At 38.7% G+C, this 27,826-nt stretch overlaps 1 protein-coding gene across 10 annotated transcripts; it reads left to right on the top strand.

The window, feature by feature from the left end:
• Nucleotides 1-581: 581 nt before the first annotated feature.
• Nucleotides 582-26,645, top strand: SANBR (SANT and BTB domain regulator of CSR). 10 transcript variants are annotated; one of them, XM_055726013.1, is made up of 22 exons: nucleotides 583-906; nucleotides 3,445-3,562; nucleotides 4,088-4,253; nucleotides 6,104-6,290; nucleotides 9,533-9,626; nucleotides 11,300-11,538; nucleotides 12,400-12,458; nucleotides 13,250-13,410; nucleotides 14,299-14,385; nucleotides 14,522-14,632; nucleotides 16,635-16,758; nucleotides 16,943-17,095; nucleotides 17,329-17,474; nucleotides 17,835-17,934; nucleotides 19,075-19,107; nucleotides 20,685-20,784; nucleotides 21,204-21,298; nucleotides 21,412-21,440; nucleotides 21,538-21,611; nucleotides 22,638-22,726; nucleotides 23,104-23,195; nucleotides 24,587-26,645. In XM_055726013.1, exons 3-22 carry the CDS (start codon nucleotides 4,104-4,106, stop codon nucleotides 24,621-24,623), a joined length of 2,160 nt encoding a protein of 719 aa, XP_055581988.1. In that variant the 5' UTR covers nucleotides 583-906; nucleotides 3,445-3,562; nucleotides 4,088-4,103; the 3' UTR covers nucleotides 24,624-26,645. The 10 variants fall into 10 exon arrangements, with proteins under 10 accessions (XP_055581989.1, XP_055581991.1, XP_055581992.1 ...); XM_055726012.1 differs by lacking the exon at nucleotides 3,445-3,562; XM_055726014.1 differs by lacking the exons at nucleotides 3,445-3,562; nucleotides 19,075-19,107 and having other exon boundaries at nucleotides 582-906.
• The last annotated feature ends 1,181 nt before the right edge of the window (nucleotides 26,646-27,826 follow it).

The raw sequence follows: 27,826 nt of genomic DNA on the forward strand, positions 1-27,826 counted from the left end.
TCACGTGCGAGGGCTGCCCAGGCTTAGCCCTCCGGGTACCGTTCTGCGGGGTAATGGCGGAATGAATGGCGGCGTGGGGTTTTATGGAGGAAAAACCCGAGTTTCTCCAGTTATTTTCTGAGTGATTGCGGTGGGGTGCTGGGGTAAGCGGGCTTGGCTGGCTGTGGGTGCCGGCAGCAGCGGGAAGGGTTGGTGTGACGTCATACTGAGCTCAGCTGAGCTGGGCGTGACATCATTTGTGGTCTAGAGGGTCGCTCCGTGACGAGGCGGAGGCGCAGCCTGGCGTGGCGGGCCGGTACCGCCCCCGGGCCGGGGCGGCGCGTTGCTAGGCTACGGGACGCGGGGCGCGCGGCGGGAGGGGCGCCGCCGCTGCACTGCGACAAGGCGGGGCGGGCCGGGGCACGGCCGCCGCAAGACGGCGCCCCGGCGCTCCCGCACTGCCCGGGCGGCCGCAGCCCCGCCCTCCGGCCGCCCCATTGGCTCTCCCTGGCGCGAGGGGGCGGGGCTACGCCCCCCGCCCGGCGCCGATTGGCGGCTGGCGCCCCCCTCGCGGCGCTCCCCGCCCGCGCGCTCCCCGCTCACGGAGAGGGTGGGGCCGGGTGGCGCCGGCGTGTGAGGGAGCCCGTCTCCCGCGCTTCGGGCGCGGTGGCTGGCGGCGGACGGGGCTGCCCGCGGGTCCCGCCGCGCCGAGCAGCCCCGGGGCGGCTCCGCTGTGGGGCCTTGCTGGCAGCGACCGGGCCGTGCCGGGCTGCTCCCGGGCTCCGCGCCGCCCCGCGTGCCGTTCGTCCCCTCAGGGGAGCGGCGCCGCCGCCCTCCCGCCGCCTGCCCCGGCGGCCGCGCCTTGAGGAGGAGCAGCCGCTGCCCGTCCCGCCGCGCCGCCGTGCCCCTCGCCTAGGGGCCCGCCAGGTAACCCCCGCCCTGGCGCGTCCCAGACAGCGTCCTGCGGCCCCGGGAGGGCAGCCCGGCGGCTGCGGGGCGTCTCCGCCGGGGGGGGCTGGGGTGGCTGGCGGGGGCCCCGTTGTCGAGGGCCCCGCAGCGGGCCGGCACTGCGTGAGGAAGCTGCTCGCACTTGTAGGATCTTGCCCCAGAAAACTGGGAACGGTTTTTCTTTTTTTGTTATTTTATTACCTGGGTTTAGTTTTTATTTTGACTAGTACGCGGGCAAAGCAAACCGCAAGCCAAGTTGCTGTTCTTTCTCTTCCCGCCTCGCCCTGCACCGTCCCTTCCTTGCGTTTGAGGGTCCCTCAGGAGACCCCGCGCTCACCCCCCACCATCTTTACCTTCCCATAGGTTATGCACATGGGAGGGGAGAGCAGTTCTTCAGGTTTAGATGGATTCTTTCCTTTAAATAATTTAAAAAAAAAAATCAGCCTTATATGAGGCGGTGAACTCCTGCAATATATACCAACTTCCTGCGGAGTGATTTAACTCTTTATTTAATCATACCAGTTTTATGAAATATTAAAGTGTTGGGAATCGCTTACACCCCTTACTTTAGAATTTTAAGTATTAGCAAAAAATCCTAGTCACATATCTCTCCATATGAAGCACATCAAATGACTTTGTCAAAATTAAATAATTAAACTTCCCCCTCCTCCAGTTTGCATAGTTGAGGAAGGAGTTAACTGAGCTTTACTTGCAGGAACAAACTGGAGAGAATCTGTAGAAGTTGCCTTCTGTTTCTTGACGGTACAATTTATTACAGGCTTTATGTTGCTGCTCTTATGGAGCACACCATTCTTGCACGAGACAGTCTTGCATGTGTCTTTAACTATACTTCTGTCAGGATTTGCTAAAGGACAAAAAGGCAAATGTTAAAATGTCATGTATAAAACCACAAAGAGGAGTCCCATGCTCTTTCGAGAACAGAAAGAAGAAAACTTAACTTCTTTATGCTTGTAGTTAATATGCCGCTTTATCTTTGCAGTAACCAGCATACATAAAACTGTGTTTTAATGTAAGAATAAGCAAATAAAAAATATTTGAGAGACAGAGGCTTCTTTCTCTCTGAACATCTCATTACATTTTAGCGTACCTGTCATCCTTTCATGGTCGAGTTGCTTCATGGTCCACAATGCTGATGCATACATAAACTTGTTACCAGCAAAGTACTCAGCATTTTTTCCTTTAAATTATAGACTTAATCATACCACAGAAATAGTCCTTAAAATGATGGCTTATGGAATATTGACCTTGCTAGTAATGTGAATTTCATTAAGCATATTTTATGGTGCAAGACCAGAGGATTCCAATACTCTCTCATTTACTTATGTCCTTCAGACTTTTTTAAACCAGCTGCTATGTGCATCTAAGGTAGCACAAGAAGTCAGTTTTGTATTTTATAACCACCCAGGCTGGTTTGCCACTGGTGCTGATGTGTTCTGGCCCGGTTATTTCTTTTCATGACAGTGGAGATGGTGGATATTCAGTGGCTTGAATATAATTGATACTGACATTTGGCTGTGCGCTGACAGTGAGAAGTCTCCACCACAGAATTACCACAGCGGGCCACTTGATAGTGCTGTCAGGGTGAGGGTGAAGGACTCCAACGACTCCATGCCTGCAGGAACTGATCTACCTTTAACTCGTAGAGGCATCTATCTGAGTTGGAAAGTTTGGGCTCATACTGGCTGTGAAGGATCTTTGTCCTTTAAAAATGGCTATTTCGCATGCTTTGCAATAGATTTAATTTAGATGTTCAAAAGGTATGACACTTTCTATTGGACTTCTGTGTTTTGTTCGTGGCGCTTTTTTTTCCTGTTCTTCTTTTTGAAATCTCATGAGTATAGGAAACCTAAGAATTGTCTTGGTGGGTTCTGAGTATTCTCTTTCTGATGGTTTCAGTCAGCTGATCTTTTCAGGAGATGAAAGCTGACAGTTACTTGCAGCTGTGATTTCTGTTTCTACCAACAAAACAAACAAGTGCTGGAATAGCTTCTAGAGTCAGAAACAAAATCAGTGCTATTTTGTATATTTGAAGCATCTTTTTTTAGAAAAAGGGTGATGCAAAGGCAACATCTGTGTGTAGTATGCTTTTAGTAACAAGTGATGAGTTAATTCTGCTACCATCTAAGTGTGTTTTCTCTGAACTTTTCTGTAATCCTTGCTTTATAACTCAATTTTTTTAATGTAACTTTTAAGTTCTGTGATTTATGTGATCGGTGTAAGGTACTTCAGAAAAGATCCAAAGTGCATTCCAAATATGAGTCCTTACAAAGCTCTTCTGCTGTGCATTACTCAAATATGGAAGTCTTGATTAATGCCTGCAGTTTTCTCCCAACATATGCTGAAACAATACTTTGAACTCGTACTGTGTTCCCTGGTGCTACACATAAAAAATCCATTTGGAAAAAGAAAAAAACCCCACTAATTTTCAAATTAGAAGAACTGCCTTTTTTTTAAGGTGTTCACTGCTGTCCTTACATGCTTTGTTCTGGTGTTCAGCTTGAAAGTGAAAGAACAAGGTTTTTTGGCCCTGATCATCCCAGCTAATCAGGAGTTAGGAGTGCCTTAGGACACCTCAAAACTCGAGTCTTCAGGATGAGAGCTGGAAGACATCCAGGTGGGGCTCCAAAGTATTATTGATGGCCGTTAGCTGGGTGCCTTGGTTGGCTCCTGTGTAGTGGAAGTCAGGTGTGCGAAACAAATAGGCAGAGCAAGAGGAGACCAAAGTTGAGCCGCTGAAAGTTTGGGGGAACAAATAAGTGTATTTGAATTTAAGTAAATTTACATTAAAATGGCCCTCTGTAGCTTAGGCTGTTTATTCTGAGTTTGTGGGAGGCCGTTTTTTTTGTATTGGAGGGCTCAGGGGTGTGAATCCCTCCTGGAAACGGACAGCTGAAAGAAACTGTGGGTAGTGCCTGCTGCTGCTGAGTTGGTTTTGGTGTGTTTTGCACATCTGCTCCTCCCCCCAGGGTTTTGAGGATGCAGACATGAATATGTAAGTTTTGTCAAATAAAGCATTAGTACTTCACTGTAATACTGTGATAGACATTGCCCGTAGTAATTTATGGAGTGCTGCAGTTAATGCAGACCAAGCTTTAGCAAACTGTGCAGTGAGACCGGCTAATAATGTTTTCTCTTCTAGGCTTAAGTAGCCAAAGATGAGTCGTGGATTTTCAGAAAACAATAACTTTCCGTATGACAACAATCAAATGGTTTTGGATATGATCCTGTGTTCCCTCATTGGTGTTCCTCAGCCTATCAACTGGGACAGTGTGGCAAGGCTAGTTCCAGGATATACATCCAAAGAGGTGAATTTACTAAAAAGAATTCATATACTTTAAGCAGTACTTTATGAAGGAGAAAACATATTTGGGTGAGGGAGGGAAACTGAAGTTAAAGGATTTTTTTTGTCTGAAGTAATTTATACCTAAAGAACTGAATGTTAAATGATCAGGAGATTGAAAAAACCCTGTTTCTACAAAATCTGAACACTGAGATTAAGAAATACATTCTCCTTTTTTATTTCATTAGAACTAATATAGAATAAGGAAAATATTACTGGAAATTAAAAATTAAAAAGCGGAATACAAAAGGTAGTTGTGCTAACATATTTCAAATTACATAGCTAAGATTCTAATGGAAAGGATGGTAGTACCAACTAACCACACGTAGATTGTAGCGTACATGGTAACTTTCTATGGTTGTCATTGCACTTGTAAAGAAGTGTGAGTTACGGATCTCCATGGGGTAGTTAAGAGTGCACTTGCCTCTTGTATGGTTCTACAAGATGTAGATTTTTCTTTACTTGGTCGGAGTTGGAAGAACCTAGTGCCTCCATATACTTAATCTTTCTGGATTGCTGAATTTCCTGTTGAAATGCTTACATTTTTAAAAAAAGAATTTTGAATTTTTCATTCCTGAGGGGCATTAAGCTAAGAGAAGAAAATGCCTTTTGCCCTTGTGATTCAGCAAAGCTGGAAGAAAACAAGCCAGCATTCTTCACTTTCTTGCAAACTTAATCAAATGTGTCAGCTCACATTGCTATTGGGCATCACTGTAACCTTGTATTTAGAACATGAAAGTGAATGATTGGGAGTAGAAGCTTCTGTGGAATATTACTGCCTTTTAAGTGCTTGGCAAAGCATTTGGTGGGGGGTGTTTTCTACTGTATACCTTTCAATTTGCAGACAGTATTGTGCACATTAAGCAAATAAAATAATTATAAAAGTATTGGTGAGCACTCTCATATTAATTAAGATTATGATTGATTAGTACATGTCTGATTACTCTGTTTAAAAAAAACCAAAGTGTCTCAAATATGTGGAATCCATGTTTAAGGCAACTAAGTAAATTATAGCTGTGCGTTCATGTATCTGTTGTATATAGTAGACTGGCATGGTTACAAATTTGAGATGCTATGTTAATATCAGAAGGATGTCACTGTGTGCACCTCTCCCAAAGGGGCAGGTGGCATGCAGCAATGTCAGTTAGCTCAGTCCTAAATAAATAGATAAAAACAGCTGCTTGAATGGAGCCTGATGAGCTGTGTCACAGGAGAATCACCTGTAGAGTTAAGTAGATTTACTTGTATGTGTAAATTACCTGTGCGTGGGATTCCTCCGAACTAAACTCATAATTGTCATTGTATCACTACAAATTAACAAAATGATAAAACTTTCTAGTTAATCAAAACAAGGAATGGCAAGTTAATAGAATTGCAGTGGAAATTGCCAGTCCCTTTTGTTCGAATTGAACGGGAAGTCATGTAATAATTATGAACCAGTTACTATAGCTGTTTTTAATAATATTTGACAATGTTTATGGTAAAAGAACTAGCTACAAAATGAGAATTTAAACTCTCCCCATAACTTCTGTTTTTGCAGTTCAGGCTTAAAATCACAGTTTTTAAGGAAATAGAAGTTGAAACAGGTTCTATCTTACTTTTTCTATTAGAGTATTTAATTATGGTAAACCTTACTTATTTTACTGAATATTTATGTACTTTCCTGATACTACTAAATAGGAAGCATTACAAGTTTAATATCTGTAACTTCACATGCAAAAGATATATGAAATACACTATCTGTCTCAAATTACAGTTATTAAAAATGTACTGAAAGCTACTGCTTCATTGTTGTATCATTACATTTTGTGACAGTGTGCAAAAAGGTTTGATGAACTAAAAGGCAGTGGAAGTTCACCTGTTGACAACCAGTATAACCCCCTGATGGCCGCTGGTGGGAGTCCTGTGGAAACTTTAGCTACGTACATCAAATCCTCCTTGCTTGATACACAGACAGAGTGTCAGGAGCCTGCTATTGGGCAGGATTCCGTTACTGTAACTGGTATGTTTTCAGTCATTCTGAAATATATTGGCTTTGATTATAATCAGTATGTGCATGCTTTTCTGCCCTGAGTGGTAAGTCCACCCAGGAATAGTAGTTGTTCATCTTTTGGAAGACAAAGTTAAGTTTCAATATAATGCTTATGTGAAGCTACTTCCAGTTAGTTTAGATGAGAAGTCAATGTTTGTTTGGGCATTTTTAATAGCTTGTCCTTCCAAAAGGCATAAATCCTTAAGCTGAATCCTCTGTTTAGGATTTCTTGGTGGGGAGAGGAATTCCTCTCTGGTTTTCTATCCCCAGTGTTGTACTGTTAAACCTAGAGCCATTTGCAATCTCACTGAGCTGTGCTGTAAAAATAACTAGAAAGGTTTGTGTAGAAGAGCTGCAGCAAGCTGAGAAGGTGATTCCCTGAGGTCAGACCCTTAACCTCCCAGCTAAAAGCCCTGTTTGCCATGCTGCTCAATGGCGAGATGGCTACATAGGAGTTGGAGTGTAGTGTAGCTACTTTTTGATGCAAGACAGTCTTGCAATGGCATGTAGAGTGTCTTCCTCAATTATGTGTCCCAGTAATTTGGCAGAGGAGGGCCAGTCCTAACAGTTGTATTTCAATCACAGCACAATTAAATATTGTTGACATTTCCTTAAGTACTTCTCCTCTATGAAGTTGTAACTAACTGTGCGATAGTTATTCTCTGACTTTCATTGTAGACTGAGATGTCTTCAGTGCCTTGTAGGACTTGGTAAATGTATTGCATGTGAAATTCACTTCAGTAATAAATTTCTGTGTTAGGAAGACGTGTTTAAACAATATGTTCTCTGTTATTATGCAGTCTTCTAGTCACTGTTCTCTTTGCATAAGGAAAACAGCTGTTTGACCTTTGCTGGAGAATGAATAAGTTGTTTTTAATAATTTTAATCAAGAGGTGATATTTGAAAAGTGTATATGTAGTATCTAGATTGAAAATGCTTCCAGTCAGCTTTCAATTATGTACTTGTTACGTGCATGGTGTGGAATAAATGCTTCTTGCACCAACAGATGACTACTTGTAAGATTAGTAGCTTCCCAGTAAGCAGTTAACAAGCTAACTCTGCTTATAGAACTTTTTAGACAATTAGTGCATGTTTTCTTTTTAACAATGTAACACATGTAGTAAGTATTAATGCAGTTAAGTACCCTAACGTTGCCTACTGCAAGGTCCTAGCTTGAGGTTTTTCTCTGCTTTCTCTGCAAGTTTGGATAAATGATTTTTCCTGTTGATATGTAATTTGTTGGTATGAAATCAGGCTAATTAACCTTTTCTCAGGCTGGAGTGAACTCACCTGCTTAATATTTGTGAGGTTCTTGTATATTTCAGAATTGGAGATTTGTGAAAAGCCTATTTGTAATTTTTTTTGTTGTTTAATTAATTACTTCCTAGTGGATTTATTCACATCTGCTTACTGTTAGGATCAAGAATTTTGAGCATGTTTGGATTTATTTGTAGATATGAGTCACAGCAAGAAAAAGCAATCTGACCAAATTAATTTCGAGCTGGATTCTGGTTTGGCTGAGTTATAAAAACTCTTTTATTACTTGCCTAATTATAAGGCAAACTGCTGTTTGCCTCTGAATGCATATTATGGCAGTAAACAAGCATATAGGATAGCCTTTTACCCAAAGTATTTATTACTAACTTTCTGAAGTCAAATGATCTATAAGCTTTGAGGGGAAGATAAAAAAAAAAGGTAGGAGGAAATGTATGGTGAAGTTCAGACATCCCTGTTAATTTGGCTGTCTTGCATATTCTCATCAGCATTATTTCCTTTAATAAATCACTATGTTCAAAATAAACTTCTTAATATTTGCAGACAGAACTGTTCCATATTTTTTTTTGTATAGGCCCTTCCTTTAAAATAGTCATCTTACCTTGCATTCAAAACCTAGGACTAGTGGGGGTCATCTGCCTGCAGTGGCATGGCTGCCCTCGAGGCTGTGGCTGACCCAGCCCCTTCCAAGGTTTTACGAAGGTCTGCCTAGTAAATCTTCCCCTTTTATTAACCATGTTCCCTCTATTATGGCCTTACTAAGGCTTAACTGTGTGAAGCCTTAGGCTGTGTCTTTGGAGAAAGTTTTGTTTCTTCTGCCTCTGGTGCAGTAACTTTGCTTTCCTGAAGGTTGTAACAACTGTGTTCTGAACTGTACAGAGCTTCCAGATAATTTTTGTTGGTGGTCTGCTATAGTGATTTAGCCATAAGGTGAAGAGGTCTATCATAGTTGTCTTCAGAAGAGTACAGCCTCTTACATTACATGAGAGGGAGCAGGAGCTTCTGGAACTCTACTCCTTACCCAGATTTCTAGGAAGTCATGGAAAATCATGACCTTATGGATTTTCATCAATGGGAGACAGATATGTGCACTTCCATTGTTAAAAAAAAGATAATGATCTTTATGATTTGTAATCAAGATTATCAAGAGGTTTCAGATTGCAGCAATTCATTAATGTCAGAAAAGTTATTCAGTGTTGGAGTGCTGAGGTTATCTTAACCCTTTGCCCAGAACTCTCTGGATTTGGTGACTAGACCTCGTGGACTTCACTGGGTTTTGTGTCCAGGTTCCACTGTTTGTAGTGCGTTTGTGAAGATAATCTATTCCAGCTAGAGCGCAGCTGTCCTTTATTGCTGGGATAAGCTATGTGATGTAGCTCTAGGACTAGACGCATTTCACGGTCTGCTTTCTTTGGTCTTGTTTTATATAATCTGCTGCTTTAAGCCTTGTGTTTGAGAAACTTAGCAAAACCACACCTGAAGAGACTTCTGTGCTTCTGTTTGGAGACAACTTATTTCCAAAGCTAACACATTATGGATAGGAAGCGGAGTTAGTCTCAAGTTGTTATATCCTGGCAGCAAAGCTTCCTGAAAACAGAAGTTTTGATGTGACAGAGTATTAAGACCCACATTCCACAAAGCAGACAAGGAGAGCTAAAAGAATGGGTTGTGTTCCCAGAAGGAGATGCTGAAGACTGCATGAATCTTCCAGCTCTATATAGAGACTGGATGTGTTTGGGTTTGCAGCCAAGTGTCTGGGCAACCCAGCCACGTCGCTGGTCCGAGTTTCCAGTGCATGCCATTCAGAGCAGGAATTTGGATTATATAGTAGCCCTTATGGTAGCAGATTTGTTGCTAGTTGTGTAACATTGCTCCACCATGACAGCAAAAGGTCAGGCATTTTTGTTCTAATGCAGCCTTTTTTCCTTGCATTTAAGGAAGGCCCAGCACAACCTCCACAAGGAATTGTTCTTCAGAATCCGAGAAAGGTCCTGTGCATAAAAGTGGAGAAAGCACTGATGAAACACAGGGGTAAGAAGATCTTTATGTGTTTGTTATCTAGAGGATTATAGAACTGAAAGAAAACTGTGTAGATTGCTCGTATTTTTCTACTGTTGGAAAGAAACCAGCTGGAATAAATGCTGTAAGAAATTTTGAAACCTTACATTGCTACAGAAATACTAGGGGTTGGTTTGTGTTGTGGTTTAACCCCAGCTGGCAACTAAGCACCACGCAGCTGCTCGCTCACTTCCCCGGCTTCCCTGGTGGGATGGGGAGGAGAACTGGGGGAAAAGGTAAAACTTGTGGGTTGAGATAAAACCAATTTAATAATTGAAATAAAATGCAATAACAACAACAATTATAATGAAAACGAGAGAGGGGAAAAGGAATAAAATCCAGAAGGAAAAAAACCAAACAAGTGATGCACAATACAGTTGTTTACTACCCACTGACCAATGCCCAGCCAGTCCCCCAGTAGTGATCACGCCAGCCAGCCCCACTCCTCCCAGTTTATACACTGAGCATGATGTTCTGTGGTATGGAAGGAATATCCCTTTGGCTAGTTTGGGTCAGCTGTCCTGGCTGTGTCCCCTCCCAGTTCTTGTACCCCTCCAGCCCTCTCGCTGGCAGGGTCTGAGAAACTGAAAAGTCCTTGATTTGGCATAAACATCACAGAGCAACAACTAAAAACCTCAGCGTGTTATCATTTTCATACTAAACCCAAAACACAGCATTGTACCAGCTACCAAGAAGAAAATTAACTCTTATCTCAGCTGAAAACGTGACAGTTCAAAAATTTCTCATGTGCAATAGGGTTAGCTTATTTAAAATCTGACCATAGCATTCCTCCTAGTGATTGATTGCTGCTGTGGTGAGAATGGGAAACATAACCTGATTTCAAAAGGAATGAAACAATATTGATGCTCAGTAACATTTTAATAAAAAAAAAAATTAAATTCTGTGAACATAGATTTGTCCTATGTGAAAACAGGAGAAAAAAAAGCTGTAAATGAAAAGTGCAAATGAAAATTTTTACTACAAATTCAAATAGCCATGCATGTGACTGTTTTTTGTGCTATCACATCTCAGTTTTCCATACTATACAAGCACACACAGAATAATGTGTGTGTTTGAAACCTAACAGTAACCATCTTTTTGTAGTGCAGCATTTACTGATTCTAGCTATGACCTTTTCTTAAGAAATAGATGTTTTAATATACAATACAAATTTTAATTTCTACACACAAAAATTGCTGTTGTATGCTGTTACGGTTCTTGGGTGCCTCAGTAACTTAGGAATATATTTCTGCCTGTTTTTTCAAGAAAATGAAAAAGGAAAAGAACAAATAAGTTCTGTGTGTAATTCAGGTAGTATCCCATAACAAAGTGGTGTGACTGCATTGGCGACTGGAGTTAGAAATCTTTTTCTGGTCTCTTAATAATTAAATTGCACTGATTATGTGTCAGAGGATATGGATCTGTGTTCTTCACCTGACAATGCTATCTGACAGTAGTTTCTATTAATAGTTTTTATTAATAGTTAATAACTGCAACTTGGTTTGCTTCTGTTAATAAAAACCCATTAGTGACATCAGTGTTGCAATGTGTGATCCAGATTTGGAGATGAGGTCTTTGTTGATTGGTTTTGGTGTTCTAACTGGCTTATGGTGCTAATTTGGTTTGTGGCTTGTTTTCTTTTTGAGGCCAAATATGGTGATCCATGTGTGTGACGAAGCAAAAAACCTCAAAGAAGATTTTGTGTGTCCTCGAGACCTTTTGATTTCAGAAATGAAATACTTTGCTGAGTATCTGTCAGTGGATGCCCAGCGCTGGGAAGAGGTGGACATCTCAGTGCACTGTGACGTTCACATCTTCGACTGGTTGATAAGATACGTTAAGAGGAACACTAAAGATTCTGAAGCTAATGAAATGCCAACTTTAGGTAAAAGAAAGTGTGTAGATCGTTTGTTGTAGGTTCATTATGTTCTGTGATAATGGAAGACTAATGTTTTTGATAAAGTTCAGCCCCAGTCTCTTTGTTTCTGACTGGTGTGCTGAAGCCTGTAATTTGTTAGAAAAGTGTTGCAACAGAGATTCTCTGGTCAGTATGGCAGTAGTCTCTGATCTGTCAACACTGACAGCTTTGAGGAAACATCTTGATAGCTGAAGCAGTGAAAAAGGTCTAATATATTTTGGGGTCTGGTGTTTTAAATTAAAGATTCTTCAGACTTGAACAAGAACAGAGTGGTAGTTTTAAAATACTGATGATTGTTGGGGTTTGGTTTGTTTCCCCTCACCTCCCCATTGGGGCAATTGCAATATTTTCTAAAATTTCAATGCAGTCTGATCCAATGGTAGAAGAACTTCTGCCTTTATGAATCTGAGGCAAGTTTTTAATTTTTTGATGAGCCTTTGCTACCATTTTTAAAAAACATAAACCGAGAGGATAGAGTTAGATCTTCCAGTGCAAAGGTTATGTTAAGCGAAGTCTCATCTGGGTATGATGGATACAGATGGAAGTTAATCTTGTTGTGTAATTGTTTAGTCATTGTATCCCTATGAAGCCACCTTGTTCAGTTTTTATAAATTCTGGTTTGTTATAATTGTACTCTGGCCACCTAAATGACAAATCAAAACTTTGTTTCTTAAGATGGAAAATGCTCTATACATTGGAAGATGGAAGGACAGGTTGACTGGTCAAATAATACTTAAAACAGATACTAAATATGCAGAGGGAGGGGTGTGATATGAAGTTATCAAAAGGATTTATGTAAAAAAAACCAACCTTTTTTTTGCCTTTTAGAACCATCAAATGTGATATCAATTCTTATTTCCTCTGAGTTTTTGAAGATGGATTCATTAGTAAGTATTAAGAAAGAAGGAAAGATTCTCTGCCATAAGTTAATTACCAGCTTGTTTGTTATAATTTGGCTGTTTCAAAATCTTCTCATTGCATCATCTGTTTCTGTGAGTTTTACCACCTTTCTTATTCAGTGCAGTAATCTAATATTTGCAGAATACTTAATGCAAGAAAACTTAGAGTAAATTAATTCTAAATGTGGTAGTGGGATCTTGGATTTGCCTTCTGATGACTGATCTAGAATAACATCAGTAGCTGACTTCTGATCCTTTTTTATCAAAAAGGATTATTAAATGAATGAGTACCTTTGTTTTGTATCCTTTTTACACGAATGACACGCTTAGGATATGGTTCTCCAGCTCTGTATATCTACTGACTTGTTAGTTAAAATGTTTGTTAGAAGTTCTGTTATTGGGGTGACCCACCATTAAATACACAGTAAACATAGCTGTTTAAGTTGAGATCCAGGCAATACTATGTATAATGTGTACCATGGATCTTTTTTTACAAGCAATTGGAAGGTACCACTTGTTGAAGATGAAACATCTGTGGAGTTGTTTTTTGGACTGTAGAAACCTTTTGGAGGAGAACATGAACTAACACAGAATCATGTTAATTCAGAGTCTGCTTTAGACAAATCTGAGACTTGTTTTTTATTTTTAAGTTGAAATGGAATATTTTCCAAAACACCAGACTTTAAAAAAATAAAAATTTAGAAGCAATTAGTACATCTTTTGAGATAGCTTTGTCTAGAATTCCTTGCCATTATTTTTAACGTTTCTGTTTTTCCTAGGTAGAAAAATGTATTCATTATTGTCACAAAAATATGAATGCTATTGTAGCCACACCATGTAACATGAATTGTATCAATGCTAATCTTGTTACACACATTGCTGATCTCTTCACGCACAATGAATTGGAAGAGCTGAAGGACAAAAGAGACAAATTTAAGAGGTAACTTTTTGCCCTGTAATACACTACTGAAGTGCTGTCAGGCTTTTGGATCGTTTTTCAGAACAGCTAAGACACTGTGGGGTTTCAAGTGAGACACATATACAATTCGTATTCTCATGTAATGTATCTTTAACACAATATCATGAAGTTCCTTCAGAATTTTGTATTCAGAATTTTGTATTAAAATTATGAGCAAAAGCAAAGAGCTTTTTTAGGAAAGGATCAAAAGGAAAGGCTGTACTAGAAGTGTGGCATGGGCAAATTATTCATGAATTCTCACATGGGAGCCAGGATTAGGGTAAGGAACTTTTTACGGGATGACATGCTCCTAATTTGTAGAGAATGGTTTGGCTTCAGCGTCCTGTGAACTCTGACGTTTAGATGTAGAATTTAGGATGGCTGGAAGGCTGAATAGACATGATGGAGTACTATTTCATAAGGACTCCAGCTTAGTCAGTGTCAAGATAAGGGCCAGTTACTGGAGGGCAGACTGACAGACAAGCAAGGTGAAAGAAAGAAAGAATTTTAATCAGTAGGGATGAAGACATAACTTTAATTCTAAAAGTTCAGCGTAATTTCACAGAAGTATTCATTTATAGAAGGTCTTTTAGTCAAGGTAGAAGTTGGCATTTTATATTGGCAAGCAACATAATAGAGCAAAAAAATTTAAGGGATCCCTTTCTTCACATCTGTGTAAAAATGAGAGATGACCAGGTCAGGAACCAGTTACCCAAACAGTTTAGTTTAAAGGAAAATCATATTAAAAGCTGGATTCTGAGAGAAAGGTGGTGACTTTGTTTATTATCAGAATATAATTGTTAGTCTCACTATACATAAAACAATTTTCAGTTTTTTCTAATGGATAAGCTGTGTTGTTGTCATTAATAGTAAACTTTTCTGCAAGAAGATTGAGAGACTGTTTGATCCAGAGTACCTAAATCCAGATTCTCGAGGAAATGCAGCAACATTATACAGGTATGGCTGTTTTATATTACTGCTTCAGTTGCAAGGACAGTCCCTGTGTTTTGAAGTCCTGCTCTTACTCCAGTACTTTATTTCTTTCTTTTCTTTTCTTTTCTTTCTTTCTTTCTTTCTTTTTTAAATAATCTAGGTGTTGCTTATGTAAAAAGCTGCTAACTAAAGAAACTGAAAGAAGGATTCCTTGCGTACCAGGAAAAATCAACATAGATCAACATGGGAATATTGTCTATGTTCATATAAGGTAGTGAATATATATATATTAAAAACCTTTCTTCAACTATATGATCTTGGGTGATTTTACAAAACACAAAAAAGTTTAGGAATTACCAGATACCTTACAAAATGAAGTCATAGATGCATGAAGAGCAGTATGAAACATTTCAACTTCTTATATTACCTAGCAAAAGGAAAAAAAGGGGTGATTACCATATTGTACTTCTGAAACTCATTCAGTGGTGCTGCTGCTGAATGGAAATGGAAAAACTACAGCCATGATTACTGGGAGGGCTATTTTGGGTTGTGCTGCCCTAAACAGAAAATACTCACTAATTCTTTCATCAAAAAAGTGTTAAGATATATGTAACTGATGACAAATTAAATTAAAGGCTGCATTTCTACAAGGTTTGTTATTAAATGATGGACCCATCTCTGCCAGCAAAGAAAGGCTAGAGTTATTTTCTAGACTGACTTTGTACTGTCAAATCAAATATGCAGCCTGCTTAAAAAGTACTATAAATAAACCTTGCCAGTTGCTTTTCTGTTCTAAAGAGGAGCTCCCAGGACCCATTCTATATGTATGCCTGATTTGTTTGGCACAAATGGTTAATTCAGATCTGTCTGTTTGATCCATGTTTGTGAACAGCTGGATTGTCTTCTTAATGAAGATCAGTGTGTGATCAGCTGCAGTTCCCTCCCTCCCCGCATGCACCTTTTAAGGAAGATGGTGGGAAATTAATAACAGGAGACCTTTCTCAACAGATCTATTTCATTCGGAACAACCAAAACACTGTTCAGTATCAGCTCCCAAGGTAACATGTATTTGGTGTTACCTCCCACCAGTAATTCCAAGGTGTCGATTAAGTTCTGCCTAACAGTCTATAAACAGAACCAAATCTTGTGACCCTGTCCTGACCTTTTAGGGTCATTGATGATTAGCCACATGAAATTCATTAACTGTATTACGTCACTTAAGATGACTGTATGTAGCTGCTATACAATTCCTAGCATATAAATGTGCAGGGTTGTAGAGTTACTCAGAGGATTATTTAGGTTCTAATTATTTGCCTTGTGGTACTTGTGACAGCTTTTCTAAACAGAATCAGTTTACTGTTCCCTAGGCAAAGTGACACTGGCCACTAATGAATTCAGGCTTATGAGCTAATACAAGCCTATCTTTAATGATTTAAAAATAGGTTTATGTTTATTGGTCCTCTAGTGGTGCCTAGAATTAATTTCCAGTTGGAAGTACTGCTCACTTAGTCTGGGTTAGATGTATTATATATGACAAAAACCAGTTCAGGCCAGGGCTTAAAACTGTGGGAAAACAGTATCTGCTGTTTCTGAGGATAACATGCGCCAGTGCAAGTTGCATATTCTCTTTTGGATTCTGAAGAAGCGCATGTCATTTTATCACCAGGAAGGAACAAGGTCTGTATTTTTAAGACTGGAAGTCTCAGATACATGTATTCATCAAAAAGACAATCTTATATTTTCAAACTTTAATTCTCAACTGAATAGTTGCTGTTGTGTTGCAGATACATAGTAACATTATGTTGGCTTTTAAAATAAAATACAATGGTAGTACTTTGTTTCTGTTGCACAACATATTGCTTTAAAGACAGAAAACTGCAATATGACTGAGTTTGACTGTTTGCATGTGCATATTTTGATTTCTTCTGCTCTGTGTATTGGGTTTTCCTCTCCTTAATGGTTCTCCTGATTTCCGAAAGGTTTGATATTTATCTTGGTTTATAATTTGCAAGATGTGGAGCTTGAGATGAATCAAGCTGTAACTCTTTGTTATAAGTAAGTTTAGGATGTTGCGGAAGAATATAGGCTCTTCTGTCATGGTCTGAATTTAGTAATGATTGTCCCACATTGTATCCTTCTTGTTCTGAACTCTTCTGTAGGCTTTTCACCAGTGGAGCATGTGTTGCTCTCCTCCTTCTTTGCTTCACCTTTCTGGTGGCAGGATCAAAACAGAGTTGCGATTCTGTATGCAGCTTGACCTTTTGCTTTTTCAGAGACAAAACCTGGGAAGTGCATGAGTACTTAATTTGCCTTCATGAGGAATTGAAATCCTGGAGGGATGTTTATTGGCGTCTTTGGGGGACTGTCAATTGGTTGACCTGCTCGAGATGTAACCAAGTTAGTATGTTTTGACTTTCACTTATTTGTCTGTAGATGGCATGTTGTGGGGGAGCAAGGCAGGGATTAAAGCAGTTTGGAAAATATGTGGCAACAAAGCCTAGTATGCATTCTTTGTAGTGCAAAATTTTTACTTCTGTAGCTAATATTACCTCTCATTATCTCTCTTTTTATTCTAATGTAGTCTTTCCTGTGTACTGAATTCTCCCATTGCCAGTACCATTTGCAGCCAGTTCTTTATCCAAGTGTAGTAAGTGCTCTGGGCTCGACTGCGACAGGAGTATATCCCTGTTGTAACCAAAAAGTTCTTCGATTTGATCCTACAACCCTCCCAAAGGTACTTCAATACTAGCTCACTTTTAAAAGTGTGTGATACATGTTGGGGGAGTGACAGTGTGTTATGAAAATACATCTCTTTCAAAAGAAGGATTGTAAATTGTTGAAGTGTCCCAGGGCAGGCTAGGACCTTTGGAAACAAGAACTGAAAAGTTGAAATCTGTTATGGTACTTACTGAAATCAGTTTGTTGTATTAACTCAAGGTTTTGATCTTTTGTGTATGTGTATCGCAGGGCTGCCAAGTGAGGGATCATGTGGTTGATTTACCTTCAGGAAATGAAGATGGGGATGCTTTGCCATCTCAGACTACTAAAATATTGAATGATCTGCTTCATCATAGAGATGTTATTGTTGTTCCTTTCACTAAGGATGAGAATAGGTAAGAATGTTGTGTTACTGACATAACTTAGCTTTCAACATTTAACATGTGTGCACGTTACATTTAATTTCTTTACATTTTGAAATGGGATGTAGGACTTCTAAAGGTAACTTATTTTTGATTGCTTAGTTGGAAATTGGGAAAAGAACAAGTACTTTTTCATTTTAAGCTTCAAGCAGACATTTAGTCATTCATCCTCCATAAGCATTCACTCCTTTATGTTTTAATGGATTGTTTATCAAAATACGTAGCTGACTTGGAGGTCTGTTTTCTTTCTTGATATTTGATGAGTAAAGAGAGACTGATTCTAAAGTTGTGAAATAGAAAAAATTACTTTCGTTTCACATCTTTCTCTTTAAGTGATTCTGGCATTGGGCTCTGTGATGAAAAAGGCATTGAATGTGATGTGCTTGTAGAACCAAATATGCCATGGGGTCCCAAAACTGGAGAAATCAATGCTGTGAGTGCTAATTTTTTTCCCCCCTTTTTTCTGATAATGAGGTTTCTTACAAGGGTACTTTGAAGAATTCATTAGACAACTTTTAATAAAAACAAAACCCATACATTCTTGGAGGAAGTAGTGCACTGCTGAGCATTGCAGGATAGCATAGGCTAGCGTAGGTGCAAAATACCTAGTTGGTGAAAAGGCAAAACTTTTACTGTCTGCTGGAAATATTTCTGTGTATCATACAGAGGCAATTCTCTGTATGTCTCTGCTTTCCACCCCATTCTTAAACTGATGATATTTAAGGATCCAGTCATACTTTAAAATGCATCACTTGCCAAATATTCAAATGATTGCTACCTTTGTTTTGCCTCCTGATGTATCTGGGTGTGTCCACATAGCTTTTGCAAGAGAGTCCATAAATCAAGAGCTGTAACTTGGGTTGTGTTTTGGTTGGGGATTTTTTTTGTTGGTTTGTTTTGTTGGTTGGTTTTGTTTTGTGGGTTGGTTTTTGTTTTTTTTTTCCCCCCAGTGTGTGAAAGTTTTTACTTTCCAGAACTATGATGCATGTATGTTACCACGTGTATGTCAGGTCAACAGAATGCCATCACTTGTCTGTCAGATTGTCAACAGTCCAGACTGTTTATAATACTACCTCTGGTTTAAAGAGAGCTTTCATGCAAAGATGTTTTTGAAGTTCTGCACCCTTCGTGGAACTTCTGCTAACTCAACAATCCTGATAGTAGCATAGTGTCTGCTGATTCCATGAGGATTTCAAACAGGAGCAGAAGCTCTCCTGCAGTAAATGTAGGAGGATTTAAACTCCATAACCATCTGGTACATAACATCCCCACCCTGCACCAGACTGCTTTTTTAGATTAAAATCAGCTGTAAATATTTTTAGTGCTAAAGTTAGGCACATTAAAGCATGACCAATTCCACTGCATTTAATCGGTCAGTGGCTCATAACCTGTTTGAGGTTAGTCATTCCACCAAAATTTATAGTTGCAGGCGGGAGTGGGCCTTCTAGGAGTTACCAGTGTAGATTGCTGTACATACCACTTCTGTTTTCAGAATTCCACTCACATTTTTAAAGTTCTAGTTATTATTACTTCATTAATTTCCATGCTTTTCTTTCTCTTTCTGTGACTACAGTTTCTTTCTCTGAAGAACTGGACTTTACAGCTGGTTAGTAAAGTATTTTCTTCATAATTTTAAATATTTGCTCCTCAGCACTGGCAGAGAACTAAGTTTGATTTTTGTCTTATCTTCTAATTAATTGGGTGAAAAATATGTTTTCTTTTGCTTTAATTTGGAGGTTGCAGTATAGCAACGCTTTTTACAAGAAAGTATAAAGTATGCGTGAAGTACTACTTTGGCCTGAATAAAAATAAAAATGTTTTTATAAATGGCAACAAACAATGGACTGGCACTGCATGCATCAGTTCTTAATAGTTTGTTAGGCTGACCAAAATGTAAATCATCAAAATCAGCTTTTGATGGTCTTCTCTTTGATGGCTTGTCTAAGTTGCCTCATTGCAAAAAAACCTTTTATCAGAGTTGAGGGCCTAGCCAAATGCTGAGAATGGGCAGTTGTTCTTCCAGTAGCATAGGATGTATCATTTACATACATTATTTACTATTTCTGTATGTAAATGCTACAGAGCAGCAGTTTGCCTCTGTCACTCTTGAGGATTTGTGTTGCAGTCTGATGTTCCTAGTGTCCTATAGTAAGACCATTCTTGCAAAAACATGTTTCCTAATCTTTTTGACTTGTAGTTCATATTAAGTGTCATCGTTTCTCATGGATTACTAAGTAGTCATTATCACTTATTTTAAAAGATATATGTGTGTATTCAAACAATGTAAACATCACATTCCTTAGTATTTTCATTATTCTGTGCTGATCAGTTAGGAACTATTCACTGTGACCCCATCTGTTGCTATCTTGGAGCCCATAGTTTATGATGATGTGTAAGAGGTAGAAAGAAAAAAAAATAATTTAGGTATTAGGGTGAGTTCACAGGAAAAAAAGCCAACCAGATATTCCAGAACAACTTGCAATAAATTATTAATGCAAGTAGCTCAGGTGTGCAGAATGCATGTATTTGTAGTGCACTGTGATATGCATGCTTTGTGGTATTTAATTACTGGGTGTCTCAGCAATTTCAGGCAGTTTGCAAGACCCAGCAAGCCTCAATATAACTGTTCATAAACTTGTACTTTCCTGTATTAGTTGATTATGTGGCTAGCTCAGACATGTGCTACTGTAACAAACTTTCTTATTAATTAGAAAACTAATATAGCCAGCAATGCACTGGATAGTAAACACTGAATCATATGATAATACAGGTTGGAAGGGATCTCTGGTGGTCATCTTATGTATTTCCTCCTGTTCTCAAAGCAGGGCCATCTTCAAAGTTAGATTCAGCTTCAAAGCCATAACACCTTTGCTCAGGGTCATAGCCAGTCAAATCCTGAGTATCTCTGAAGGTGGAGGTTCTACTGCCTCCAGGGGCAACCTCCTACAATGTCTGACTACTTGGAAGAAACAGAAATACAAATACTTACCAAAATATTCTAAGCAAAGATTTCAAATTACTTCCTCAACATTTGAGAAACATGTTCTCAGACCTAACTGTGCATGCAGTTACATCGCTACAGAGCCGCGTTGGAAGTCCGCTCCTTCAAGAAAGATTTAATGTATTATTTAATAGGAATCAAGCCTCACTTATAATCTGTGGCACTCTACTCCTGTTGAATAGAAACAGCAGTCATTGTTATCTGAAGAAGAGGAGTATACCACTGGCTCAGAGGTCACTGAGGATGAAGTGGGGGATGAAGAAGAAGTATGCAGGAAACCAGGTACTACATGTCTCTACAGTCATCCTCCCTGGTATTTAGAGATAAGGATTTAAGGCAGCAGAATTCTTCTGTAAGCAAATCTTTAAGATTAGACATTTTTAAAATAAATAAAAACTAATGTTATTTGAATTGCATTTCTAGTTTTTCTGTGTTTAGATACATAGTTACGCCACTGTTCAGTGCCACAAAACCCACTGACAAACAAGGAAAGCTGCAACTATTCATGTGTGAGATGTCCTCGGAGTTGATCAAGAGTGTATTTTGCAGGAAACTATTGCAATGCCTGCAACGCTTAACAAAATGGAAATAGCCTGTTCATTTACTCTGTAAAGAAGTAGAGAGAAACAATTCTTTTGTAGCTGTGTAGATGAGAAAATCGAAATATCTGTGACTATATGAGTAGATATTTCTTCAATTAGCAGGGAGAAAGGAGAAATTAAAGAAATCCTACAAGCACCCAAAGAAGGTGGTTTCTTCACCTAGTGTTCAGAAAAAGGAGAAGCCATCTGATAAGGTAAATCCTAGCTGTGATGCCAGCCTCTCTGGTTGGGTTGAATAATGAGGAATTCTCTTAAGTTTTGAACTTGATCTCAAAACATATTTAATGTGTTTTTCTGTCTTCAACAGTCAAGTTCCCGAGATGCATCTCCATTCACGTAAGTAATTTTCAAAGTCCTTGAGAACATATTCTAGTATATCCCTTTTTGTAAACTGTTACTGATAACATGGTGTACATCTTTCTTTTCTAACCAGCGTGAGTATGCAGCAGAACAAATGGGATGCGTCAAGGTCACTAAGATTCAATCAAGATGCTCAAAGAGAAGATGGTCTGTTCTTGCATGAGTTTAGCTTTCATGAAGTTAATATTATGCAAAGAAAATAATTAATTCATATAAGAAAAATTTAATTTTCTTAAAATATAGCTACTTGGAAACCTTTAGGTTGAATTCAATCTCAGATATAGCAATAGGGTTTGGGGTGGTTTTTTTTTATAGTTGCTCCTTATTTGGAAATAAACAGATTTCAGCTAGACTAATCATTAGTAATCAGCCATATCCAAACCACACATCAATCTCAGATTCCTCCAAAGTGTACATAAATGTTCATACAGCTAAGAACTCCGTTTGAAAATATTACTTTAGGATTTGATTAGCACTTATTAGCAATTTCACTTGCTCTACAGGAGAAGATATGTTTGTGGCAGGAAAATGGAAAGAAAATCCACAGCATAAAACTATATATTGTAGTCTTGCATACGGATTGAAAAATAAATGGGCAGCATTGGGCCTATTGTCTTGGAAAATATTGGAAAGCAGTTCAAAGTTTGCAGGAAAAAAAAAAAGTGCATTATAAGTGTTTGTTAGCATGGTTTATGTTTTTTATTTAGAATGTCAGCACATAGCCTACAGAGATTATAGTTGTGTCATCTGATGACTGTATAAGTATGTGATTATTTTTTCCTGCATCCCTGTGCCATTTGTTGTCTGTGCAGATAAACATTCACTTCTATTTCTTTCCCAGTCTTTCTGACTAGAATTATTTGGACTTCTATTTATTTGTTCCACCTTTTTTAATCTTTCCTGAGACTGTTGTGCATTTTTGCTGTTTTGAAAACCATTCCCACAGATTTTGATCTTGATGTAGTGTTTCAAGCTGAATCTGGATTCTGCCAAGAACACTGCTATAGCTACATTGCATGTATGAGCATTGGTTGCTCAAGATTTTTATATAAGCTGAAAAGAAAGCTAATTTTACAAATACAATATCACTAAAGGGTGCATCTAATTCTTCTTTCTTTGTATTCAGTAGCAAGGAAAACCTCTGTTCTAAATATTCTTTCTTATTTCTGACAGATCAGAGAAGAATGTCTGAGATTACAGGGCACTTGATAAAAATGAGACTGGGAGACCTTGATCGAGTCAAGTCAAAGGACAGCAAAGAAGTAAGATTTGTCCTATCACAATGTAGTGTTTACAGAATTGAAGTGAGTCTTGATTAACAAAAATATGTAACACAAATGAAAATACCATCTATTCAATACTTAAGATCAACAACTGAATTTTATCAGTCTTTGTTTTGTTCCAAGCATTTTTTTTTGTGGAAAATAGTTTAAAATAGTATTTAAAACTTACTGTCTTTTAAAAAGCTCTGTGTGGAAAATAGGATGGGTTTAACAGTTTTCAGTACTGCGTTGTGATAATGAAACAAGGAATGCTATAGGTTCTGCTGAATATAGTGATTTTTATGAAAAGTCACTGATTAAATTGGAATAATGTCAAAACCTGGTGGGTTTTTTTTTTGTGTGTGTGTGTATTCCAGTATGCAGGAGGCATTTATTCTAGACTTGAAGCTCAGATAAAGGCCTCAGCGCAGGTCAGTGCACGACAAAACAATGCTGAGAAGAATGCCAGGTAAGATTTTAAAATAAAAGGGAAAAGCAGAACATGGATTTCAGGTGGGGAGGTGATGGATGTCTCCAGAAAAACATGCCTCATTTCATATACTTGTTTTGAATCTGCATCCTCTCCAGCAGGTTAACCCATATATGGTGTGAAAGCTTTCTTTGTCAAATGAAAGAGGATTTTGTTGTAGCGACGGAGGGAAGACACAGTCACTCAATATGAGTGATCAGCAGACTTCGTTTATTGTACCTTACAGTCACCTTTTATGCCTTCTTATAATTAGCTCATACATATTACAAAAGTTAAGCTCATTATTGGTTAGTTGCCTAAATACCAAGCCCGCCCCTTGTTTCTCTTCTGTAGTTATCTGTTCCCACCTGCAACATTCTTTTCCCACCAAAATCTTCCTGTTACTGTGTAACAAGGACAGCCAAAGACAGTGTATTTTGCTTTACTTCAGATAAGCTGAGAGCGATGTGCATTTTTGTCCAGCCAGCTGGACTATGTCTATGTGACCCTTTTCAGCTAGCCAGTTATCCACATTTTGTCTCTTAGTATGGTTTTCACCATATTTTCACACCATATATGGTGTGAAAGCCTCCTTTGTCAAATTAGAGCTAAGAGAATGAAACTCTTGTATCCGTGCTGGAAGAACAGCTTTATTGCTTCTGTGTTGGGATGTTGACTGCTGCTCCCGATAAAGTTTTTTGCAAAATTATGGATAACTGGAAAAGCATTAGCCAAGATTCTTTAGCATATTCTTTGGCCTGCTTCCAAAAACAAAACCAAAAAACACCCACACACCAAACACCTATGTTACTGCCTGTTAGTCTTGTACACCTTAAATGGGTAAACCAAAAATGAACTGAGAAGCTGGCACACTCTGCAGGTGTAGAGCCTAGAACTGCTCATAATTTGGCCAGCAGCTAAGCCTCTTGAGCTGAAGCTTACAGCAGACTTGCTGACCAACTTTTAAGGGATGGGTTGGAAGCCTCAAATAGGTTGTCAGACAAATTCCTCACAGGTCTTACTTCTGTCAAAAAAATATGCATGTGACTTAGTTTCTGTAGTCCTGTGTCAGGGGGTTTGGAACTAGATGGTCTTTGAGGTCCAACCCAAACTGTTCTACAATTCTAGGACTCTACAACATCACAGTTCTTCCAGATTGTGTACCTTTGTATGAGTATGTAGTTTGTATGTACAGGTATCCTGGCAGAAAGTCAACTTTCTCAATAATAGATTTTGGGAGAGGGATTTATTTTTTTCGCTATCTTCTCTCAGAAGACATTCTAATGTGAAAGTAATTTCAAACAAATACTGTACTGAAGAGCTGACTGGGCTATAATTTAAAATTCTAATAGTAATAATGTACATACATTTCTTACGTGTTCTTAATCCAGGTCAAAATCCCGTTTTGGTCAAGGCCGTCCTACATAAAGACTGATGAAAAAAACTTTAGCCAGAATTCATTACTGCTTCCTGAAACCGTACTGCACCCTGACATACGGAGAATGCACATCTCTGAAAGCTTTCCAGTGACTTATTTATTACTTTAAGCTCTGTAAATTATTTTGTGTGATAAATGAATGCAAATCCAATAAGGTCTGTACTTATTTTAATTGTAAATATACTATTTCTTAAATTTAAATGTAATTGCTTTTTTAGGCTATTGTGTTAAGTTGCATAGAAAATATTTTATAAATCTACAAAGTTAAATTATCAGACTAACTTTATTTATAGGGAAGACGTAAATATGCCTTTTAGTATGCTAGAAATACTGAAAAGGGAAAAGCAAGACTACTGAATTCTGAATACAGTCAGCAGCATTAACACAAGTCGCCTAGTGTATTTATATTGTGTAGTATTTGATGGTACATTTTAGGTCAGTCCTCTGGGGATTTGCATTTAAAGTCTGTGACAATACCTGTGATTTAGGCTAGTTTAAGCAAAAATTTTAATGCGGTTCTGAGGCTTCCTTCTGTATATCAGACAACTCCCATTCGTGTGAAGGTGGGTAGCAGGTAGAGACTAGACCTCCAAAGATTATATAAATGCCATTATGATGCACTATTGCATCTTGCACGTGAAATGCTTGCTTTACTTGGATGTGAAATAAATACCCATTCCTGTTCCATATCTGATTCCTCTTGCACAATACAGTGTTTTGTTCCCTTCTAATATCCAGACCTTAGGACGCAAAGCAGTTCTGTCTCTTAATGATGCTATGCCACTAAATTTCTGAACAGATATGCTATTAATTCTGCATCTTTCAATGGAGATGTATCATTATGAAGATTTGTGCATGTAGATCTTTTGGGTCTAGTTACTTTCTGAAACCTGCCTGAATAATACTGTTTAGAAGTCAGATGCACTTTCAAGTTCTGTATTTGGAGCAATAGAATACAAGTTTGTGTACGTGTGAAATCCAGGGCTACCAAATAAAATAACTTGCCTAGAAAATACGTTGCATATTAGCAAAGAAAATGGCAATAATGGCAATAATAATGGTTGAATTCAAGTAAACACATTCTGACTTTTTGAAACAGGTAGAAAGAGCGCTCAGGGAAAGCTTATTCCAGGCCACAGCTGTACAATAAATTGTGAGTTTGGAATTAAGTCAGCAAGATCCTGGGTGGGAGGGTGGGGAGGGGTAAGGAGGGGGATCATGGTTTAAATGCACTCTTCTCTCCATCCAGACTTTTTTATTTGTCTTGTTTCTTGAGGATTTTCAGTAGGCATTAGAAGACTAGGATAGCAATACTTGAAAACACTGCTTTCAAGGTGGAAGATTTTTATTGAAACAATTAAAAATGAATGTTGTTTATTGTGTGTTTTGTCTAATGTTACAGCAGGTTCCGAGCCCAATGAAACCAACAGGCAAAACTGGATTTCAATGGCTTTGATTTGAAGCAGGAGTGGTAACTTTGCAGGAGTGCTTTAATCTGTTTCAAATAAATCAGGCTTTATTAATGCCTCAGGCTTGTTTGCAAGTAGTAATGCAGTTTTAAGCACTTACAGTAAACACTGGAAAACAGATTGTTGTTTGCTGAAAGGGGAAGTCTTATAAAATCCACTGGGTATGAAAATGCAGTAGAATAAGTGTTTTGCTACAATTTTGTGACTTCAGATAGAGGATTGTTCCAAATTCCTATGGTAAATTTTGCTATGAAAGTTGCAGGCTGCATGTATGTGTGTTTAGTTTTCATAGAACTACTGACTAGAAGAGAAGGGAGAATTCTGCTGGTTTTTTTCTGTGGGAAAATGCCAGTTCTATGTGCCAGTATTGTTTTATTCAAAAATATTTTTGAGCATATAAAAATAACATACGCTATGTGCAGTCTGTCTTTTTTCCCCCTTGCCAACCACCTTGAATTTTTATCTTGTATTAATTTTGAAAAATTGTCTTGGTTTAATGGAAATAAATGTTATTAATTTAAGAAGTGTGTGAGTTTTTTATGGATACCTGTAAGAACTAAGTGTGTAAATGTTTGATGGTCTCAGTCATGCACATGTATTTGTGATTAAATTGCAGCATCATGGTACAGGCTTTTATCTGTGAAGAACAGGATATCATTGAATGCAGAGCTACTCCAAATCTATGAGGACTTAAAAGACTTTTTATCTGCATTGAGTTTTGAAGCTGGATTAGAAGTTCATGAGTGAGCTGACCTACAAGTGACCCAAGTATGCAAACTCTCAAACTAAGCTATGTTACAAACATGTTTAACTTAGCTTTCCACTGCTGCAGTGCTGAACATACCATTTAAACAGTCTGTTAGATCTGTAAATAGGATTAGTTTCCATGATTCTGTTTCTGGAAATTGCTCTGTGGATGTCCCATATATGTGCAGCTGGTATACTGGAATGTCTGCAGTCCTACTGTCATGTGTACTTTAACTCTCTACACTGTGAAGCTGTGCCTGTTTGCTTGATGTCCAGAAATCTTGGAGGAAGGGCCAGATTTTTAAATTCAGTAATGGCTCCAAGAAAATAAGATGTGATAGGAAAAATGTGGACATAGGGTTGCCACAGTTTGTAAACATAAATCCATGAATAGTATGGGCATATTTGACGTGACTCTTTCTTTGCCAGAAGGGAATCCATTTTTTTAAAAAAACATTGTTCCCTTTTCTTGTTGTGTGTACAGACATATACTGTATCGTGTTGGGAAACTGCTCCTGTGCATCAGATGCTTGCTTGAGCCCTTGTGGGAGGTTCATAGAATCATGGAGCGGTTTGGGTTGGAAGAGACCTTTAGATCAGCTGGTTCCAACACCTCCTGCCACGGGCAGGGACACCTTCCACTAGACCAGGTTGCTTAAAGCCCCATCCAGCCTGGCCTTGAGCACTTCCAGGGATGGGGCAGCCACAGCTTCTCTGGGCAACCTGTTCCAGTGTCTTGTCACCTTCACAGTAAATAATTTCTTCCTAATATCTAATCTAAATCAACCCTTTTTCAGCTTAAAGCCGTTACCCTTTGTCCTAGGTACCTCCCTCTCTACTCTAGGCAAATGTAAAACCTTACGTTATTATTGACATCCAGGAGAGCTCTATACATAGACGTACACTTAAGACTTTTCTCCTGCAGCTGTTCTTGCTGAAATTTAATCTGTATGAACTGTACCACTGTGTTCGGAGGG

The sequence above is a fragment of the Falco cherrug genome, chromosome 13, assembly GCF_023634085.1.
Source record: "Falco cherrug isolate bFalChe1 chromosome 13, bFalChe1.pri, whole genome shotgun sequence".
In the NCBI taxonomy this organism is placed as follows: Eukaryota; Metazoa; Chordata; class Aves; order Falconiformes; family Falconidae; genus Falco; species Falco cherrug.

Bases quoted from the DNA above. Each gene is read 5' to 3' on its own strand.
- SANBR (XM_055726013.1), top strand. From the start codon at position 4,104: ATGAGTCGTGGATTTTCAGAAAACAATAACTTTCCGTATGACAACAAT. The intron at 14,386-14,521 runs GTATGGCTGTTT...TAAATAATCTAG, and splicing joins AATGCAGCAACATTATACAG to GTGTTGCTTATGTAAAAAGC. The intron at 14,633-16,634 runs GTAGTGAATATA...TTGCTTTTTCAG, and splicing joins ATTGTCTATGTTCATATAAG to AGACAAAACCTGGGAAGTGC.